Source organism: Lissotriton helveticus, chromosome 5_1 (assembly GCF_964261635.1).
Source record: "Lissotriton helveticus chromosome 5_1, aLisHel1.1, whole genome shotgun sequence".
NCBI lineage: Eukaryota > Metazoa > Chordata > Amphibia > Caudata > Salamandridae > Lissotriton > Lissotriton helveticus.
This window is the reverse complement of record NC_136065.1, coordinates 640,555,229-640,577,155: the sequence shown is the minus strand read 5'-3', so window position 1 is coordinate 640,577,155 and position 21,927 is coordinate 640,555,229. Positions and strand designations below refer to the sequence as shown.

At 46.1% G+C, this 21,927-nt stretch overlaps 1 protein-coding gene across 1 annotated transcript in view; it reads left to right on the top strand.

The window, feature by feature from the left end:
- Nucleotides 1-19,266, top strand: part of LOC144752531 (uncharacterized) — a 28,819-nt gene extending 9,553 nt beyond the window's left edge. Inside the window, exon 4 of the mRNA XM_078640429.1 lies at nucleotides 19,118-19,266. Within this exon, the coding sequence (XP_078496555.1) occupies nucleotides 19,118-19,266 (149 nt within the window). The remainder of the gene's footprint in view (nucleotides 1-19,117) is intronic.
- Nucleotides 19,267-21,927: the final 2,661 nt, after the last annotated feature.

The following is a 21,927-nucleotide window of genomic DNA, read 5'->3' as shown; positions in this document are numbered from 1 at the left end:
TCCCAAGAACGAGCTCAAGAAAGAGAATTAATCGAGATAGGTGAACAAGTTAAAGCCGAACAGTCAGACAGACAGAGGCATGCCCTTATTAAGGGTATGTATCCTCTCCTTGCCGAAGGCTTGCCAAGAGCGACCCCAGAGGCACCCAGTAATTTCCCGCCACCATTAGTTCCGACCAAGCTACGTCACAAACCGACCGCAGCTGATATTTTTATTTCGTCCTATTTGGACGACACAGTTCCAGAATATGCCAATCCTGTTCGCGCTCCGCCTGTCCCTGTAAATCAGGCACTTCCCGTTCCTCCAGACACCGGAGTACCTGTTACGGTACCCCCGGGTCAGCCTGCCATACAAGTTCAGCCCACGTTACAATTACCGACCCTGCAAGCACGAAGAATGTCAGTCGACGATTCTAGTATAGGGGCCGCAGGAGGAGGTCCTCCTCAAACCCCGCCGCCACACAAGCGTTTGTCAGCACTCGAATTACATGCTCAAGCATCACAGCGTACTCCAAAAAGTAATAAGTCAGTTACAGAAATCAGACAAGCCCTTGCCGAATGTGTCTATGACACAGTCCCAGGCGAGTATAATATGGTTTTATATTCCGTACGCGTAAGAAGGGTGACCGAGTATCTAGTCACCTTACCAAATATGAAAGAAGATCTAGACAGAATATATCGTTTCATCCGTACAGGGGATGATCCAGAAAGTATTGGCGAGATTATGTCCCAAAGGAAAGCCGAGATTCAGCTCATGATATTAAAGTTCCTGATCAATTGTTTAATAAGAGAACAAGATTACCCGTCTAAAGATCCCGCCGAAATGAGAATCCTGACAAGGTGGAGTGATAATATAGCCGAGGGTAAGCACAAGACCATTAGTGCCATGGAAAGTATGTACAAGAAAATTCGTAAAGAAGTAATAAGGTTACACGAACAGCGTAAAGCAGCACAAGTAAGCGAGAAAGAAAGTGTCTCTGATCCTGAAGAGGAAGACGAGAATCCCGCCAGAATAGCGTATGTAGGAAAATCCAGATTTCCAGATCGCCATTTACGTCCAGAACCTAAGTCTATTTTTCATCATCCGGCACCAGAACAAGGTTCTCTAGAACAAGTATTTCAAGCTACCGATCACATTCTGAAATCACGAGTCGGTTATAGCGAATTAAGTACCATGCACGAACAAGAACTAGCCCGATCAGCAGTCCGATGGATTACTGATTCTACCACTTTTCCAGACGAAATAGTGGCACAAATGTTTCTGAAACTGCCCCCAGCCGAGCAACGACTGGTGGGTATGTATATGATCCAGCACCTCATTACCCTGTATGAGGGTCAACATTCTGATCCAGGCCCGTTACATGATATCCTGAACGAGTTACTCCAGTACAGATGGAGAGGTCTAGGTACCGATTTAATTAGTGTCATTCTAGAACAGCGTCACAAGTATAGAACGTTCTTGAACCCGCATTTTGTTCATGTCTCACCCCCGGAAAGTAAACCATTCTACATAGACAGACAGAATCCGCTACGAGAAGTCCACCCAGTCCAAGGGGCGGGTGGCGTAATGCAACGAGTGTTTGTATACACTCCGATATCAAAGATGGAACTTCTTGAAATGAAGAAATTAATTCCCAGTCATGACAAAGATCCAGCAGGGTTCCATCGAGAATTAAAAGACATGCTCCGTATGGGAGAATACACTTACCCAGATATCATTAAAATGTTAAAGGTCCTGCTACCCGCAGGGGTGTATGAAAAGTTAAAGGAAAAAGAATGGGAGGTGGGAGAGAAAAAGATCGATTGGACAGCTCTAGAAGCTGAAGACAAGGCACGAGTACCAGGTACCGGTCTTGGAGATAAATGTAAAGAATTACCAGAATTATTGATTCAAGTTTTACCCAGATTATTGACAACTAGGAAAGAAGACTGGGATGCAATCTCAGCCTGTAAACAGAAACAAGAAGAGGATATTAGTGATTTTTATTCTAGATTCGAAAAATGTTTTAGTATTAACAGTGGTCTCAAGACAAGTAGTGAGTCGTACCCTCATCTTTTCGTTACCAAATTAGTCGAGAATTCAAGTCCACAAATTAAAAATCGAGTTTTGAAAGTCGAAAGCACCTGGCAAGCAAATAGTCCGTCCCAGATGCTCCAGATGCTCCAGTACCACCAGAATAGAATCAGGGAAGAGCAAGAACACGAGAGAAAACGTATGAAAGACACGAAAATGAAAGTGCTAGTTGCACAATCTGTTCCTCAAGACAGTCAGAAGAGGGGTCCGAATCAAGCCAGTCATCCTGCGGCTCCCGTTAAAGGGAACTGCAATTATTGTAAACAGCCAGGTCATTTTATAAACGAGTGTGCAGTTCTGAAGCACAACATAGCTACTGGTAAGACTAAAGAAAGATCACGTCCGCCGAGACAAGAACAAGTTTCACAGACTCCTCAGTCACAGAATGCACCACAGACAGTTACAGTACCGCAGCCTATTGCTGCAACACAGCACGTCACACAGCAGATGTACCAGTATGCACAGTCCGAGTATCCAGAGTACCAGTCATATTCATGAAACAGCCTAGAGAGGGAGGTAGGCTTGCCTCTCATCGAGATACCTGTAGACCAAGAAGGTCCCTATGTTCATAGTCAAGTATTAGGGAAAGACAGAAAGTTTTTGATCGATACAGGGGCAAGTAGGACCACAATTAGTCATGCCGAAGTTCCAGGGGCTCCGCTCTCAGGCTCAAGAAATGTTTCCCTTGGATTTTCAGGAAAACCCATAGTTAATGAGATATCAAAGCCAGTTACTCTAGAAGTAGGTCCATTGTCCCGTACTACTGATCTGTTACTTACTAAGTCATGTCCAGAAAATCTATTAGGCATTAAGACGTTGAAAGAATTAGGTGCAGTTATTTGCTGTTCCCCAGAGGGAATACGTCTGTTCCTACGTGACTTTAAGGGTCACTATGTATTACGAGATTTTGATTCAAGATTGTCTAATGTTCCGCAGCATTTATGGGCGCAAGGTCCAACTGATGTAGGTTACATGCAAATCACACCCTATCGTGTGACTCTCAAACCAGGTGTAGTGTTACCACGAATCAGGCAGTACAGATTGCCACCTGAGGCTGTAGCAGCCTTATCCAAAATTATTGACGAGCTCATGGCTCAAGGAGTAGTTGTAGAAACTGACTCCAATGTATGTAATTCTCCGATCATTCCAGTCATGAAACGTACTGATCCAAATGCACCGCCAGTATATCGATTAGTGATTGATTTACGAGAGCTTAATAAATGTATTATTCCTCAGTACCCAGTTGTTCCAGACATTTCTTCCCTGTTAACAGCCATTGATTCCGAAGCCATGTTTTTCACTGTTATTGACCTCAAGAATGCATTTTTTAGTGTTCCAATTCATCCAGACAGCCAGTTTCTTTTCGGATTCTGTTTAAATGGAAGGAGCTATATGTTTACACGCGCTCCTCAAGGTTTCACAGAAAGCCCTAGTATTTACAGTCAAGCACTCAAGAGACAACTAGACAACATTCACATGCCAACTGACACTGCCCTGCTCCAGTATGTCGATGATCTACTGATCACAGCCCGTTCTGAACGTGACTGCGAGCGAGCATCACTTACAGTTCTGTATTTTCTAGCCGAGATGGGGCACAAGGTGTCACCTTCGAAGCTTCAATTCTGTGTCCAGCAAGTGGTATACTTAGGACACTTGCTGTCCAAGAGGGGTAGGCAGTTGACACCCGACCGTATCCAGTTAATAGCGAGTCTTCCCCAGCCCAGAACCCAGAAGGAGGTACGTGCTTTTATCGGCCTTACTTCTTATTGTAGACAATGGATTCCCCAGTATGCATTCCTAGCCAAGCCACTGATACAGTTAACGACACAGGAGGCAGCCGTATCGACTGTCCTCCCTTGGACATCTGACCATACACTTAGTTTCAACGAGTTAAAGAAAGCCCTATGTCAAGCTCCAGTTCTAGCTACACCGAACTACAGTAAGCCTTTTACACTTTTCGTTACAGAACGCGAAGGTACAGCATTATCTGTTCTCACACAAGATCAAGCAGGTCAATACAAGCCCTGTGCTTATTTTTCGAGCACATTAGATCCAGTCGCCCAGGCGTTGCCTGCGTGCCTCAAGTCAGTTGCAGCCACAGCACTAGCTATCAGACAAAGTGATTCTATAGTTTTAGGACATTCCCTGACAGTACAAGTCCCACATTCAGTAGAAGTTCTTTTAAACCGAACACAAACTCAGCACTTGACAATTGCACGTTTAACAGGTTATGAATTGACACTGTTCCAGCCACACATAGAAATTAGACGCTGCAACGTCCTGAATCCTGCTACACTGTTACCATCAGTTAATTCAAATCCAGACCCACATGATTGTGTGGAAGTAGTTAACATTACGACAAAGCCAAGACAAGACCTGACAGATATTCCGTTACCAGATCCTGACCTGACACTTTATGTGGATGGTTCATGTATGAGAACTAGTACAGGAGAACTAGTCGCCGCGTATGCAGTGACTACTGACACTGAAGTTATTGAAACACACCGTATTGATACTCTGTCCGCTCAAGCAGCAGAGCTAGTCGCTCTGACACAAGCCTGTATACATGCCAAAAACCTGAAGGTTAATGTTTACACAGATTCACGTTACGCATTCGGAGTTGTACACGACTTCGGAGTGCTCTGGCAGGAGAGAGGTTTTATGACTTCTCATGGAACCAAGATTCAGCATGGTCTCCTTATTCAAGCCCTGTTAGATGCCATACATTTACCGACATCTATTGCTATCATGAAGTGCAAAGCACATACGAAAGTTACTGACATTATTTCCCAAGGTAATGATTTAGCAGACCGCACAGCCAAGCTTACAGCACAGACTCCAGACATTCCAGTAAACATGACACATACTCCAGATCCGACTACATGCATGACAGTTAAGGACCCTACTCAAGATGTCATAGATATCCAGTTACATGCTACTCCCGATGAAATCAAGAAATGGTCTGTACAAGGAGGGGTCCAGACAGATCAAGGATGGTTAACGAAGGGTAGAGCCACATGGTTTCTCCCCGATTCTATGGTTCAAGTCATTATCAATACCGCACATAGTCCAGCACATTTAGGAGAAAAAGCTATGTTAGACAGTATCCAGAACATTTGGTTCAACAAGCATTTACGAGCTGCAGCCAAGCAGAAAGTCCGTACCTGTATGATATGTTGTCAGTTTAATCCAGGTAAAAGTGTCCCGGTGGAACAAGGTGGTTTCCAGCCCCCTGACCACCCTTTTGAGGTCCTCCAGATGGATTATATTCAGATGGAGCGATGTCGAGGTTTCAAGTATGTCCTTGTAGTAGTATGCGCCTTGTCCAGATGGACAGAAGCATATCCAGTCCCGGATTACACAGCCGCGACCACTGCCAAGCAGTTGGTTCGTGAATTCTTCCCTAGATATGGACTCCCTAGAGTCGTATATTCTGATAACGGTCAGCCATTCTCATCCGAACTCATGAAACATGTTTCCCTTTTGTTAGGGTACCAGTGGAAGTTCCATTGTGTACGCCATCCAGAAGCAGCTGGACTAGTTGAAAGGCATAATCAGACTCTGAAAATCCGTATAGCTAAAGTCTGTAAAGACAAGGGTGTGGACTGGCTAGTAGCTCTGCCAGTCGCTCTGTTTTACATGCGTATGGTCGCACATTCCAGATCAGGTCTGTCCCCGTATGAGGTCGTTTTCGGCCGCCCCCCTAACATGTGGGGTACTCCTAGACCCCGAAGTATTACCGATGTTTCATGTAATATGCTGACAGATTACCTAGCTTCCTTGATGTCTGCCCTCAACTCATGTCGTTCACAGGTTGCCGCCGCATTTCCAGACAATACCGAGGTGGCACCGCACGAGATCGTTCCAGGCTCCCTTGTGATGATCAGAAATTTCGACAGATCAAGTCCGCTGGAACCACGTTGGAAAGAGCCACGCCAGGTCCTCTTGACCACCCGTACTGCCGTCAAGTTGGAAGGCAGGAAGGGGTGGGTCCACCTTTCTCATGTAAAACTTTTCAAAGGATCGAAACCAGTCTTCAAAAACATTTCCAAGAACATTTCTCAGGATTCGAAGGATTGCCAGAACATTGTTTTAAAGGACTGTCCCGCACAAGACATTATTACAACCCCTCCCTTGTTAGAGAAAACTCCGCAACAGGAGTATAAGTTAAAGCTCAGGTCTAATAAGTCAGCCAGTTTGATTGTATAAGTCCTCCCCTAGGTGAAACGGTTAGACTGTTTCTGACATGTATAAAATAGACCCCCATAGTGAGAGAGTCAGTCAAAGTTCAATCAAATGTATCGTTTTTCTGAGTTTCATATTATTTCTCAGCATAATGATTTCCTGCACCAGCTACGCACTTTTCCTGTGTTTTCCAGTTCCTCATGTAAATATGTCTGCTCATGCTACAGTAGAGCACACGTTTAGTGATCTGCCTCCTCACGAATATGCATACCGCCTCGCTATGCGTAATAACACATTTATCCGTATGTTACATTATTCACACCAGACCAGCAATGCCACTAATTGTTGGGTGTGTGGTCGACTCCCCCCTTTCCAGACACCGAAGGGAGTTCTGCCACTCTTTCCTTATCCATTCTCACACAATGGTTCGTGTGGAGCATGGTCCACGTTAACGTCATCCTCAACAGATATGTCTTTTCTTAACAGTACATGTTTTCCAGACAAGCAAGGTTTCCCCCACAGAACAGGTTTAGATTTAGAAAATGAAGTATATAATTTAGGAAATTATTCGTCGAATTTCATGGTCCTGAATGTTCAGTCTGATACTACTCCAGACTCACCCGCTATTTCAGTACTACCAGTCAAAGGCGAATTATGTGTCCGTAGTTATGGTTCTGTACATATAGGTCATAGTGAATGTACTACTGTTATCAAGTATAGTGACAGTAGGAAATCTATTTTTAAAGCTTCACGTCATTCTTATTTTGTTTGTGGTCAAACTGCATATGTCCGTCTGCCCCTCGATTGGGAGGGAACCTGTTACATTGCCTTCCTACTGCCACCTGTTTTTCTAGCCCCACCTGACTATCATAGGAATTCTTTCTTAGTACACACTAGACACAAGAGAAATCTCCCGATTGTCGATTATACTGAAACCGCCGCAGAGCAATTCATTGATATAGATAAAGGTGTTTTCCCTTATTTAGGTACAGTTGTAAATAGTAAGCTCATTCGTAGGTTAACAAGAACCCTTGAAGCAGTAGTAGATGAGACTGCCTCCGCTCTAGGTAATTTAACTGAAGAGCAATCCTTTATGAGAATTGTCGTTTTACAGAATCGTCTCGTCCTTGACGTCATACTGGCCGATAGGGGCGGGGCCTGTAGAATTCTCGGATCCAGTTGTTGTATTTTCATTCCAAATAACGCGCCGTCTGTTTATTCAGCTATAACCAGACTCCATAAAATTGCCCATCTGTTACACCAAGATCCAGGCACCTGGACATGGTCCGGTTGGTTCTGGAATGTAATTTCCGCATGGGGATGGAAAGTCCTGTCCTTTCTAGGTATTGCAGTAGCGATCATATTTAGCTGCTGCCTCTGTATACAATGTGGCCCTGCGATTTGCAGCATGTGTGCTACCTCTTGTATTCCCCGTCCCAAGCCCTGTTCTAAATCCCGTTCCAAGACAATTCGAGACGAGCAAATGGTACTGTATGAAATGATAGACGGTATCATGAATATTGATGTTTCCTGATGGAAACGTAGTGACAAGGAGGGAATGTGGAAAAGTAAATTTTGCCATGTTCTGTGTCCCTACGCCTCATCCATCATATGTTATGTGTGCATGATCAATATGCATATGTTATTCCCCATTTCTGATTAATGACGCAATTACAGTTGTGTCCACCTCTAATATGTTAGTTTCCAGTTCTCGTGAATACTACGAATATCAGGCCTATGTAAGTAATGTTGCCACGTTTCTCAGTGTGCACGTTATTCAATTATAAAATCTCCGTTTCCAGGCCTCAAAAGGGCCCGGACCACAGGTTCAGCTCCTGTCTCCTGAAAGCCTCGCTGAGGAGCGATACAGCCCCCACCTGTATCCTCGACCCTTCACTTACTTCCTGCCTTGCAGTGCCCGGTACACCCCGGCTCTGCCTCTGAGTCTGCCAAAAGTATGTTATAGTTCCTGCTATCAGTTCAGTCCTCCTCCTCTGCATTCCTAAGCTACTGAACTGCATCAATAGTTTCCGTCATTGTCTAGCCTTTTCGTCTCCACGTTAGAGAAATACTGTATTTAATGGTCATTTAATATTCTTCACGCACTACATGTAGAATAATGCATGGTCCAGTCTTAGAATCAAGTTAGCTTTTCCCCTCATGACTTCTAGTTTACATCAACATGTTCCCTAAACATTAGATACCAGATAGGGTTTAGGTACATGTCGCTCCGACCCTTCAGACTCTAGTCTCTGCTCCTAGCACAGAGTTCGTAGCCCCCAGCTTCTCCTAGTAACACGTCATTGCTAGTTTTCGCGCACCATTAGGTTAGAGGTCCCGGCTCCTTAGGTAGCCCCCTCCAATGTTTCCGCCCATTCATGACATATTCTGTTACGTTTTGCATCACATGTCTAAGTAAACTCCCAGTTACACCTCTTATTACTGTTATCTCTCGCGACTGCTACGCGTCACGCCTTCTACTCCACCCACTGTTACGCCTATTGCAATGTAATGCTATGTGTTTGCGCTATGTATATAAGTCAATGTTTTGTTATTGAATGTTAGCGCGCTCATCCCAGACCAAGCCCCGGCAGCTGCTGGGCCCCAGTTGTCCTGCTGGGCCTTATTGTCCTGTTCCCATGCAGGTTGTCCTGATCCTGTCCTTATGCTGTAATAAACCTGCAGAAACTCCTACTACCTCGAATCTTGACTCTTATTTATTGAGCTATCTGTTATGCTATAAGTCTAGTCAAAAATAGGGTATTATTTATTTATTTACCACAACATCCCTCCCGCATGACCAACGGTGTACTGGAAAGTGCCAGTCGCAAAGAAATGTAGTGCCGCCATCACCTTTGCAGTGGGTGTGAAAGCTCCAGGATATGTCCTGCGTGGCTGCAGATGAGGTGACAATTGTGTGACAAGCTCCTGCAATCTCAGTCGGTCAAGCCGGTTTTCGCGGATCACCTCCTCGTCAACCATGTCCTCCAGCACAGTGTATGGTCGATGCACATTTGGAGCCCTCCTGTGTGGGAGTAGATGGCAGCAGATGTCAAATGACCAACAACGCATAGCTGTGCAACACTATCACATCTTGAGCACCACAATGCTAATAATACATGTAGGAGACAGTGATGATATGTGTGACCGGAACAACATATAAGGAAAAAGAGCTGACTACACACACAATGTACAGCCACAAAGAACATCCAGTGGGCTAACATGTACAATGTAAAGTGCACACATGTTAAAACATCTTGCAACAACACATGACTGAGGGCCCATATGTGGAGAAGCGTCCACACAGACACACATATACGTGTACAAACAACATGAAATTGGAACACACCCTACTTGTGTTCATGCACCCATGAACACACATACAATGCCCCCTCAGCTGACATGCATGGGCACACAACAACAGACACGCATACACAGAATGCATGTACACACACATCATTGTAACTTGCACACACAAACGACACACTCACAACAGATAATGAATGTGTTTACACACCCTTGCGGTACTGTGTAGATGTGTAGAAATGAACACGTGTGTCCACAAGACCAAAACGTCAACACGTCGCAATGCACATCTGACGCTACTTTGGCCCACAACACTAGCCTTTGTTAAACACTGGCAAGGTCTACAGTCTGAGCACACATGCAAAAAATGGACATGAATGTCGCACGTGGACATGGTCCATAGACTACACATCAAAAATCTTACAGCATTCCGGACATGTCCTGACACACACGTACAACTAAGAAGATTACATGTGTGCGGAGACATGCAGTGTGTGTACATACGCCATCTGGGGGCGCCTTCCACCAACACAGGAGATGACCGATTACACAGCAATTAAGCATGACATGTGCTGTATGGTCAATGACCATCCTGGTTGCACCCCGCTAAATGCATGTGCGCACTACCGTGGCGGTGCATCATTTGAAATCAATCACCCACTGGCGCCGCTATGGCGGTGCACGCCTTCCGCGGTGGCAGTGCAGGCAAACACATACATTTGATGATGCAATCTGAAATGGCAGTTTTAACAACCCCTTACAGTGTTCTTGCCTCACACACCGCCAGTCCAGCCTGGTCACCCGCCGCCAGTCCAGGCCGGTCACCCACCGCCAGTTCAGGTCGGTCACCCATCGCCAGTCCTGGCACCGCCCAGTCCTGGCGATGGGAGACTGGCGGTGGGTGACCGGCCTGGACTGGTGGTGGGTGACCGGCCTGGACTGGAGGTGGGTGACCGGCCTGGAATGGCTGTGGGTGACTGGGCTGGACTGGCGGTGGGTGACCGGGCTGGACTGGCGGTGGGTGACTGGTCTGGACTGGCGGTGGATGACCAGTCTGGACTGGTGGTGGGTGACCGGGCTGGACTGGCGGTGGGTGACCGGGCTGGACTGGCGGTGGGTGACTGGCCTGGACTGGCGGTGGGTGACCGGCCTGGACTGGCGGTGGATGACCGGGCTGGACTGGCGGTGGGAGACCAGCCTGGACTGGCGGTGGGTGACCGGGCTGGACTGGCGGTGGGTGACCGGGCTGGACTAGCAGTGAGTGACCGGGCTGGACTGGCAGTGGGTGACCGGGCTGGACTGGCGGTGGGTGACCGGCCTGGACTGGCGGTGGGTGACCGGGCTGGACTGGCGGTGGGTGAGGCAAGAACACTGTAAGGGGTTGTTTCAACTGCCATTTCAGATTGCATCATCAAATGTATGTGTTGGCCTGCACCGCCCCCGCGGAAAGCGTGCACCATCATAGCGGCGTCAGTGAGTGTGTATTTTCAAATGATGCACCGTCGCAGTAGCGCGCACATGCGGTTGCCGGTGTGTGAACGTGACGGTCCATGCACATGTAGCCAATGGGAACAGGTTACGCGTTGCGCGTAAGCGCATTAAAAATTTGCGGAAGACGTGCACCGCCACAACAATGTGAGTCATTGGCTCTTTTTGAATTAAGCATCCAGGGAAAACCAATTGCTGCAGACGTGTGCCACTGATATGAGCTCAGGGCCCTATATATGTGTGAAGATTTCCTGCACACATTCACTGCTTCCAGCCACTGCTGCCTGCGACCGTCACATCCACCTGCTGCTCCTGAACTATCCAACAACAGCTGCCTGCGACCGTCACCTCCACCTGCTGCTCCTGAGCTATCCAGCAACTGCTGCCTGCAACCGTCGCCTCCACCTGCTGCTCCTGAGCTATCCAACAACTGCTGACCGTCACCTCCACCTGCTGCTCCTGAGCTATCCAACAACTGCTGCCTGCGACCGTCACCTCCACCTGCTGCTCCTGAGCTATCCAACAACTGCTGCTGTACTGCCACAGTCGTGAACCTTGCCATACAGAGAGTGCGAGAGACCCGGTCTCGTCCCTTCACCGCAGCGGAGCTGGATGTCCTTGTGGACGGTGTGCTCAGCCACTATGAACGGCTCTACGGTGCCCCCAGACAAGTGGGTAACATGTTGGTGGGCATGAGGTGGTCACTGACTCCTTGCTTCTGCAAGCTTGGCGGTGTGCTGTGGGACCTTCACATGTGTTGTACTGCGCATGGCTGCATGAAGATACGTGTTCCTGCAATGTATGTGATTGTCAAACAGTCCAATGACGTTCCCCTCTTGTCTCCCATCCTGGTAGGTGAAGCTGCACCTTCGCAAGGCCGTGTGGAAGACCATAGCACGTGATGTACGGGCAGTGGGGGTGTGCAATAGGCGACACACACACTGCCACAAGCGCTGGGACGACATATCCAGGCTCAGCAAGAACGTTGCGAAGATGACACTGGGGATCATTCCGAGAACAGGCCGCCTTGAACGATGCACCATGACACCTCTAATGCACCGCATAATTGCTGTGACGCATCCTGACCTGTCCGCCCGGCTGAGAGGGGATCAACAGCAAACTAGCGGTAAGCAGACTGTATGTGTCTGTAACTTGTGAGTGAATGCATGTATCCGTGCTCAGACACAGTAGTGACATCCGTGGTGCGTATCTTTAGCATATATTGCATGTTGGTGTCATTAGCGGAGTGAGCGGTAGCACCCATGTCCGCCATGTGGACATACCAGTTGATTTGTATTTGAGGGTTCCAGGACATGCCGTTGAGGTCTGGTGTCCCATGGCATGACATGTGTGGTGGTCTGCATGCACTTGCCCTGTTTGTATGATGTACAGGTTCCACAGACACCCACGGATCTATGATGTGTGTATGTGTGGTAGGGGTGGTTCGTATACAGGATGGGTGCTGCATGTCAATCGACCGTAATGAACGATGTGACTTAGAAACCTTCAGTACGTGAGTGTGTCACTTAGGTTAACATCTCTTCCCTCTCTCTTCCAGCTTTGGCCGAGGGCACTGAGACACAGACGACGGAGATGAGTGGTGGCAATGCATCCGGATCCGAGATGACACAGACGCAGACTGACACTGAAGAGGGCAGCCACGGAGAGGGGGACAGAACCATCCCTGAGGACTCACATGTGGAGACACCATTGTCCTCATCATCAGAAAGTGTTGGTGAGTCAGCACTGTTGTCACAGACAGGGAGTGGGCAATCGACACATTCAGTCGGGACACAGCACACAGGGCCCACACTGCCACCCACTGCAAAATGTACTGCTCGTGCTCGCCAGAGGAGGGGAGCAGAGTTGCCTTCGGTGCAGGAACCGCTGCCCCTGCCCCTGTGACACAAAGTGCACTTTGTGCAGAGGCTGTTGATCTCCTGCGACAGCTGTGTGTAGGGCAGACCAACATGATCAATGCATTCTAAGACCACGATAGGAAGGCGGGGCAGGTGGTGGCATTCTTGGAGGGGATGCATGGCGATGTTGCTGGTCTACACAGAACAGTTCAGTCATTGGCAAACACTGTGTCCTCAGCCATTGTACAGTTGCATACACTGGGTGCTACTTCTGTACCACCATCCACACCACTTGATGTTACAGGGGAGAGTGAGTCATCAGACCAGGCCTCTTATTCAGGTTATTACACTAGGAGCAGCCACAGGCAGCAAGGCAGGGCACGGAGGGCACAGACACCATCCCCTAGGACTGTGATATCTTTCTCCGAAGACGACGTGAGCAACACTGGAGTTGACACACAGGTTCATCAAGGGGTGTTGGTGGAAATGGATTCACATGCAACACAGGCATCACCCACAAAAGGGACTCCCAAGGCAAGGGCACCTCCCAAGAGCAGGGACACTCCCAAGGACAAGGACACTACCAAGGATAGGGCACCTCCCAAGAGCAGGGACACTCCCAAGGACAAGGACACTACCAAGGAAAGGGCACCTCCCAAGAGCAGGGACACTCCCAAGGACAAGGACACTTCCAAGGAAAGGGCACCTCCCAAGAGCAGGGACACTCCCAAGGACAAGGACACTACCAAGGAAAGGGCACCTCCCAAGAGCAGGGACACTCCCAAGGACAAGGACACTACCAAGGAAAGGGCACCTCCCAAGAGCAGGGACACTCCCAAGGACAAGGACACTACCAAGGAAAGGGAACCTCCCAAGAGCAGGGACACTCCCAAGGACAAGGACACTACCAAGGAAAGGGCACCTCCCAAGAGCAGGGACACTCCCAAGGACAAGGACACTACCAAGGATAGGGCACCTCCCAAGAGCAGGGACACTCCCAAGGGCAAGGTAGCTTCAAAGGAGAGGGACACTACAATGGACAAGTCAGCACTCAGGGACAGGGCACCGGCAAGGGATCAGGGACATTCCAGGGCCAGGACACCTCCTACGTCCAAGGCACATCCCATGGCCAAGGGTTCTCCCATGGACACGAGCACCCTCAAGGACAGGCATATATCACCCCTGGCTGCACTGAGGATGATGTTTAAGGAACGTACAACACATGTGTCAGCGGTGGAGTCCCCCCATAACTCGACTCCCATCCACGCCCCGCAGAAGCAGAGGAAGGAGTACACTGTTATTGCATCCCCCATTATACATGATGCAGAGGGCAGAAGGCAGGCCCACAGCAAACGGCAGGCAGGGTCCAGCACGTCCCCAGAGAGCAGACCACCACAATCACATGATACACCTTTGATGTCTGATGATGCCACTCCACTTACCAGTTCACTCATGTCCGGGGTGCCCCAATATTTCACAAAAAAATGGAGGCACACACCAGTGACACATGACCACCCAGATGTCGCTCCAGTACAGCTTTCCCCCAGCTCCCAGGGCCACCCTGCCTCCTGGCCCATACCGCCCTGTGGCTCATCATTTCAGTGGTCCTAGGGAGTCAGCTGCAGTTCACTCTCGTGTCAGATAGTGGCACTGTGTCTATTGTACGCTGTCATGCATCATGTAGTAGCACTGTGTCAGTTGTGCCCTCTCCTGTTGCAGGTACTGGCACTGTGTGTGTCCGCCACTCTCATGTGTCAAATGCAGGCATGGTATGTGTTGGTCAGTATACAGAGACATGTCCTGGCAGTGTGTCTCGGTCTATGGCTCATGTGTCAGTCAGTAGATCTGTGGCTGTGTCTCACACTCCTGTTTCTGGTGCTGGCGGTGTGTCTGGGTCTAGGGCTCATGTGTCAGTCACTACAGCTGTGGCTGTGTCTCAAACTCCTGTTTCTGGTGCTGGCGGTGTGTCTGGGTCTATAGCTCATGTGTCAGTCAGTAGATCGCTGGCTGTGTCTCACATTCCTGTGTCTGGTGCTGGCAGTGTGTCTGGGTCTATGGCTCATGTGTCAGTCAGTAGATCGGTGGCTGTGTCTCACACTCATGTTTCTGGTGCTGGCGGTGTGTCTGGGTCTATGGCTCATGTGTCAGTCAGTAGATCGGTGGCTGTGTCTCACACTCCTGTTGCTGGTGCGGGCGATGTGTCCGAGGCGAGTAGTTCAAGCAGTCCACCAGATTCTGTGGTGTGAGGTTTAGTTGCCATCGCTCACATGTCATTTAACTTTGTGTGTAGATTGACGAATGTAACCACCTAGATATTATTATTGTCCTTGTCACGGATCGCTTGACACACGTACTTGGGTAGCCAGTGATGTACCTGCTGTGTTGTCCACAATGCCCTGTGCTGTTCTGATACTGCATTCTGCCCACTCATATGCTGCCTCTGATGTAGCTGTTCTGTGCAATGGACTGTTGATGCACTTACCCCCTCTGATGTGCTGCCTCTGATGTAGCTGTTCTGTGCAATGGACTGTTGAAGCACTTAGCATGGGCGGATTTTGCGGATCCACGATTCGCGGATTTAGCGGATCCACGGATCGTGGATCCGCAAAATCCGCCTATTTAGCGGATTCAGCGGATTTGTGGATTGGGGGCGGGGCTTCCTCGAGTGTGTGGGCGGGGCCAAACGGACGGGGCTTCCACGCGAGCGCACATGCCTCTTGTGTGTCTAAAAGGTCAGAGACCGATCAGAGCAGCATCGATGGGATATTTGGGAAGAAGGCACATCTGCCCAGCCTCCCAACGCTCACGATTTTTTTTGGGCTGATGAATGAGTCACTACATTTGCGCTTCAACTAGTTCCAGCGACCAAGTGTGTGTTACTATGCAATCGCGCCGAAGTGCGCAGGGGTCCCTTTAGTGAAATGTCCATCATAGTGGGTAAATGGCGGGAAGACGGTGCACACCTCGAGTGTGTGGGCGGGGCCAAACGGACGGGGCGTCCATGCGAGCATGCCTCTTGTGTGTATAAAAGGGCAGAGACCGATCAGCAGATTAATTTTTGGGCTGATCAATGAGTCACTGAATTAAAGCTTCAACTAGGGCACATGCTTTATTGATATCTGCAAGTGTTTCCTGTTGAGGTTTATGTTTTTGTGCCAGGACCGTCATGCCCGAATGAACCCTGCCCTTCATATTTACTCAAGAAGACACCACCGTTGAAATAATTTACGATGGCGCCGGCAAGCTGCCAGCGCCATCCTGCAATAGTTACTTAATTAGCTTCAACAGGAAGCTCCAACTGTTAAAATAAAGCAGGCGCTCGAGCCCCTGCTGTATCTTATCTATTAGAGCTTCCTGTCGAAGCTAATTAAGTAACCATTTGAGGATGGCGCTGGCAGCTTGCCGGCGCCATCGTAAATTATGCAGGCTTGAACTTTTGACCGCAAAATCCGCTCCGATCGCGGATTGCGGATTCTCGGTAAATCCGCGAGAGTTCGCGGATCGCGGATTTACCGAAAATCCGCAAAATCCGCGATCGGAGCGGATTTTGCGCTCATGCTTACCTCTCATATACTGCCTCTGATGTACCTGCTGTGTTGTCCACAATGCCCTGTTGCTGTTCTGATACTGCATTCTGCCCTCTCATATGCTGCCAATGATGTAGCTGGTCTGTGCAATGGACTGTTGATGCATTTACCCCCTCTCATATACTGCCTCTGATGTACCGGCTGTGTTGTCCACAATGCCCTGTTGCTTTTCTGATACTGCATTCTGCCCTCTCATATGCTGCCAATGATGTAGCTGTTCTGTGCAATGGACTGTTGATGCATTTACCCCCTCTCATATACTGCCTCTGATGTACCTGCTGTGTTGTCCACAATGCCCTGTTGCTGTTCTGATACTGCATTCTGCCCTCTCATATGCTGCCTCTGATGTAGCTGTTCTGTGCAATGGACTGTTGATGCACTTACCCCCTCTGATGTGCTGCCTCTGATGTAGCTGTTCTGTGCAATGAACTGTTGAAGCACTTAGCCCCTCTCATATACTGCCTCTGATGTACCTGCTGTGTTGTCCACAATGCCCTGTTGCTGTTCTGATACTGCATTCTGCCCTCTCATATGCTGCCAATGATGTAGCTGGTCTGTGCAATGGACTGTTGAAGCACTTAGCCCCTCTCATATACTGCCTCTGATGTACCTGCTGTGTTGTCCACAATGCCCTGTTGCTGTTCTGATACTGCATTCTGCCCTCTCATATGCTGCCAATGATGTAGCTGTTCTGTGCAATGGACTGCTGATGCACTTACCCCCTCTCATATACTGCCTTAGATGTAGCTGGTCTGTGCAATGGACTGTTGAAGCACTTAGCCCCTCTCATATACTGCCTCTGATGTACCTGCTGTGTTGTCCACAATGCCCTGTTGCTGTTCTGATACTGCATCCTGTCCTCTCATATGCTGCCAATGATGTACCTGCTCTGTGCAATGGACTGTTGATGCACTTACCCCCTCTCATGTGCTGCCAATGATGTAGCTGTTCTGTGCAATGGACTGCTGATGCACTTACCCCCTCTCATGTGCTGCCAATGATGTAGCTGTTCTGTGCAATGGACTGCTGATGCACTTACCTCCTCTCATGTGCTGCCTCTGATGTAGCTGTTCTGTGCAATGGACTGCTGATGCACTTACTCCCTCTCATGTGCTTCCTCTGATGTAGCTGTTCTGTGCAATGGACTGTTGAAGCACTTAGCCCCTCTCATATACTGCCTCTGATGTACCTGCTCTGTTGTCCACAATGCCCTGTTGCTGTTCTGATACTGCATTCTGCCCTCTCATATGCTGCCAATGATGTAGCTGTTCTGTGCAATGGACTGCTGATGCACTTACCTCCTCTCACGTGCTGCCTCTGATGTAGCTCTTCTGTGCAATGGACTGTTGATGCACTTATCCCCTCTCACGTGCTGCCAGTGATGTACATGATCTGTTGTACCCAGTGCCCATGCTCTTGGATATTCTGATATTATACACCTATTATGTTGAATAAAGCTAATAAATCATGTTTTGTTGTTTGTCGTTGTCATTCCTGGTTGTGTACTACAATTGTGTATATTTTGGTGCGATCGTCAATGTATTTCCTGTGACATGACACTCCCCCTTCCAACGTCACAGCCCTTGCAGGTACTCCCCTTCCGACAGCAATTGGTGAGTTGGCGTACCTGCGTCGTCGTCGATGATGGTCCATGACTTGCTGGTGGTGGAGCACGAAGAGTATCGGAAATGCGTGTAGCGCTGGGTCCATGACGGCGATCTGCTTGTGGTGGGTATCTCCGCTGTGGTGATTCCGCCGTGTTAAGGCAGGTTGTTTTTCCACAGTGAATTTATGTGTGTTTTCCGCCATCGTGATTTGGAGGACGGTCGGAGACGTAATTCCGTACGGCGGTGTGTCTGGATTGGGTGCGTCCGCCACGGGGTCGGGTGTACTTCCGCAGCGGTGCGTGCTCTTCTGCCGCGTACGGAAATTTGACAGGGTTTCCCATCCTAATATGGCGGACGGAGTGTTCGCGGCAGGCGGACAGAAAAAAGGCTTTTTCCGGCTACTCCAGGATGGCGGTCGTCATTCCGTCCGCCATCTTAATCGACCCCTTAGTATCTTAATTATTATTCATTTGTCTCTTTGGAGACAGGGTAAAAAGAGAAATGCATTTGGCGAAGAGCAGAGCCATTAAATAAAAAATAGGTAATTGTCAAATACAGCTGCAGACAGTAGAAAACTAGCCGACATGCTGGCTAGCAATGAGCATGGCTTCATTATTTTAGCACAACACACAATTTGTACTCCATATAGTGCATAATGCCGTACTCATTAATGAGAAGTAATTTACTTTTCAACTCAAAGTGTTTGATTCTGTTTTTAGTTACCTGAAAAGCCTTTACAAGAAAAAAATAATCAAATCAATGTTTTTTTTAATCCAGTGATTTTATTCTGCCTTTTGATACTTTTCTGCCACACAGTCAGAGCTTTTTTATGCAAGGCATGTGTGGGTAAAACATAAAATTGGCTTTGTGACTCTCCTAATCATAATCTCATCAATTTCCAATGGCGCTAGCGGACCAGAAATGTACTGCTACCGTGCCACCTAATAATTCAAAACAATTGTTTGCACAGAACATTATTTACAATTTGTCTTTTTTGTTTTTCTCAATATAGCTGGACCACCCACCAGGCAGGAGATAGTGGCCAGTTTGCAGCAGCAGAGGCTGCAGCATGCCCAGCTAGAATACCAGTGGCTGGTGGTCCTGGAAGAGATGGATAAGAAAATAAATGCCTCTCTGTCGGGCCCCGGTGTACAGTCATAATATCGAGTCAATTATTTCGACTGGACAGAATATCGAGTAAAAAATATAGAATGGACATAATATCGACTAGACATAATATAGACAACAAAAATATCGACTAGAGAAAATTAATATCGAATAGAATGGACATAATATCGAATCAAAAATATAGAATGGACATAATATCGACTAGACATAATATAGACAACAAAAATATCGAATTTAAGGTAAGTTAATAATAATTTTTATTTTTTGTGTAATATAAGTCTGTAGCGGGTTGTGGGTTTATAGGGGAATAGGGTGGGAAGTAATTTAATTCTAATTAATTAAATATGTTAATTTATTTATTGATATATATTTAGAATTAATTGTTAATTAATTATTAATTGGTAATTAATTAAAATATAATTGGTAATTAATTATAATTGATTAATTGATAAATATTTTAATTTTAGTAATTTATTTTCTGTAGCGGGTTGTGGGTTTATAGGGGAATAGGGTGGGAAGTAATTTAATTATAATTAATTAAATATGTTAATTTATTTATTGATAATAATTTAGAATTAATTGTTAATTAATTATTAATTGGTAATTAATTAAAATATAATTGGTAATTAATTATAATTGATTAATTGATAAATATTTTAATTTTAGTAATTTATTTTCTGTAGCGGGTTGTGGGTTTATAGGGGAATAGGGTGGGAAGTAATTTAATTATAATTAATTAAATATGTTAATTTATTTATTGATATTTTTAAAAAATTAATTGTTAATTAATTAATAATTGGTAATTAATTAAAATATTATTGGTAATTAATTATAATTGATTAATTGATAAATATTTTAATTTTAGGGTTCAGGGTCAGTTGTCAGTTTTTGGGTAAAGGGGTATTTTTAGGGTTCAGGGTCAGTTTTCAGTTTTTGGGTAAAGGGGTATTTTTAGGGTTCAGGGTCAGTTTTCAGTTTTTGGGGTAAAGGGGTATTTTTAGGGTTCAGGGTCAGTTTTCAGTTTGTAGGTAAAGGGGTATTTTTAGGGTTCAGGGTCAGTTTTCAGTTTTTGGGTAAAGGGGTATTTTTAGGGTTCAGGGTCAGTTTTCAGTTTTTGGGTAAAGGGGTATTTTTAGGGTTCAGGGTCAGTTTTCAGTTTTTGGGGTAAAGGGGTATTTTTAGGGTTCAGGGTCAGTTTTCAGTTTGTAGGTAAAGGGGTATTTTTAGGGTTCAGGGTCAGTTTTCAGTTTTTGGGTAAAGGGGTATTTTTAGGGTTCAGGGTCAGTTTTCAGTTTTTGGGGTAAAGGGGTATTTTTAGGGTTCAGGGTCAGTTTTCAGTTTGTAGGTAAAGGGGTATTTTTAGGGTTCAGGGTCAGTTTTCAGTTTTTGGGTAAAGGGGTATTTTTAGGGTTCAGGGTCAGTTTTCAGTTTTTGGGGTAAAGGGGTATTTTTAGGGTTCAGGGTCAGTTTTCAGTTTGTAGGTAAAGGGGTATTTTTAGGGTTCAGGGTCAGTTTTCAGTTTTTGGGTAAAGGGGTATTTTTAGGGTTCAGGGTCAGTTTTCAGTTTTCGGGTAAAGGGGTATTTTTAGGGTTCAGGGTCAGTTTTCAGTTTATGGGTAAAGGGGTATTTTTAGGGTTCAGGGTCAGTTTTGGGTTTTTGGGGTACAGGGGTACTTTGTAAAAATAAGGTAAAATTACATTTAAATTACATTTATTTAATAAAATTAAATTATATTAAATTATATTATAATATTTTTTATTAATTTATATTCAAAAAATTATTATATACTTACCAATACTTATGTTGTAATGGTATGCGTTGTAAAGGTATATGCGTTGTAAAATCTTGCGTTGTAAATGTATGCGTTGTAAAAGTTTTTGCGTTGTAAAAGTTTTGTTGTAATGGTAGGCGTTGTAATGGTAGGCGTTGTAACGTCATACATCCCTGGAGTGGGAATAGTAATTTTAACCTCTACGCTATCCAGCGCTTTCCCTACTGTTGCACCCACTGGAGTGGGAGTAGTAAATTTTACCTCTACGCTATCCAACACTTTTGCTAATGTTGAACTCACTATAGTTGTAACAATAAATTTTAAACATTTTCTAAAATGTTATATATGTTTATTTAATAATATGTTATATATATATATATATATATATATATATATATATATATATATATATATGTGTGTGTGTAATTTTTGGTGATATAATTTTTTTAATTATATAAATTATTTATTAAAATTATATTTTTTTAATAATTATATCTAAGTTTATATTAAATATATTTATTACTATATTAGTTTTAACTTACTTTTAAGACATTTTAAAAAATCGATATTTTGACAGTCTATATTTTTGTAAGTCGATATTTTGGAGTCGATATTTTGGTACTTACCTGTTTGAAGATAGGGAGTCGATATTTTGTCAATCGATATTTTTGACTCGATATTTGTGTATCTCGATATTTGTGTCGTCGATATTATGTCAGTGATCCCTGCTGCCACCCCCTACCACTCTGACAACAGGCCATTGCTGCCCGCATCCTGCAGTGGCTGAACACCATTGAGGGCTGGCTCACCAAGATGGAACAGAGCCTGGAACAGCTCATGACCAATATCCATAAGCCCTCTTCTAGCCCTTTTAAAAAAGATTGCTTTGGTGGGAGAGACTTGTTGTTTGTAGGTGCTGGGT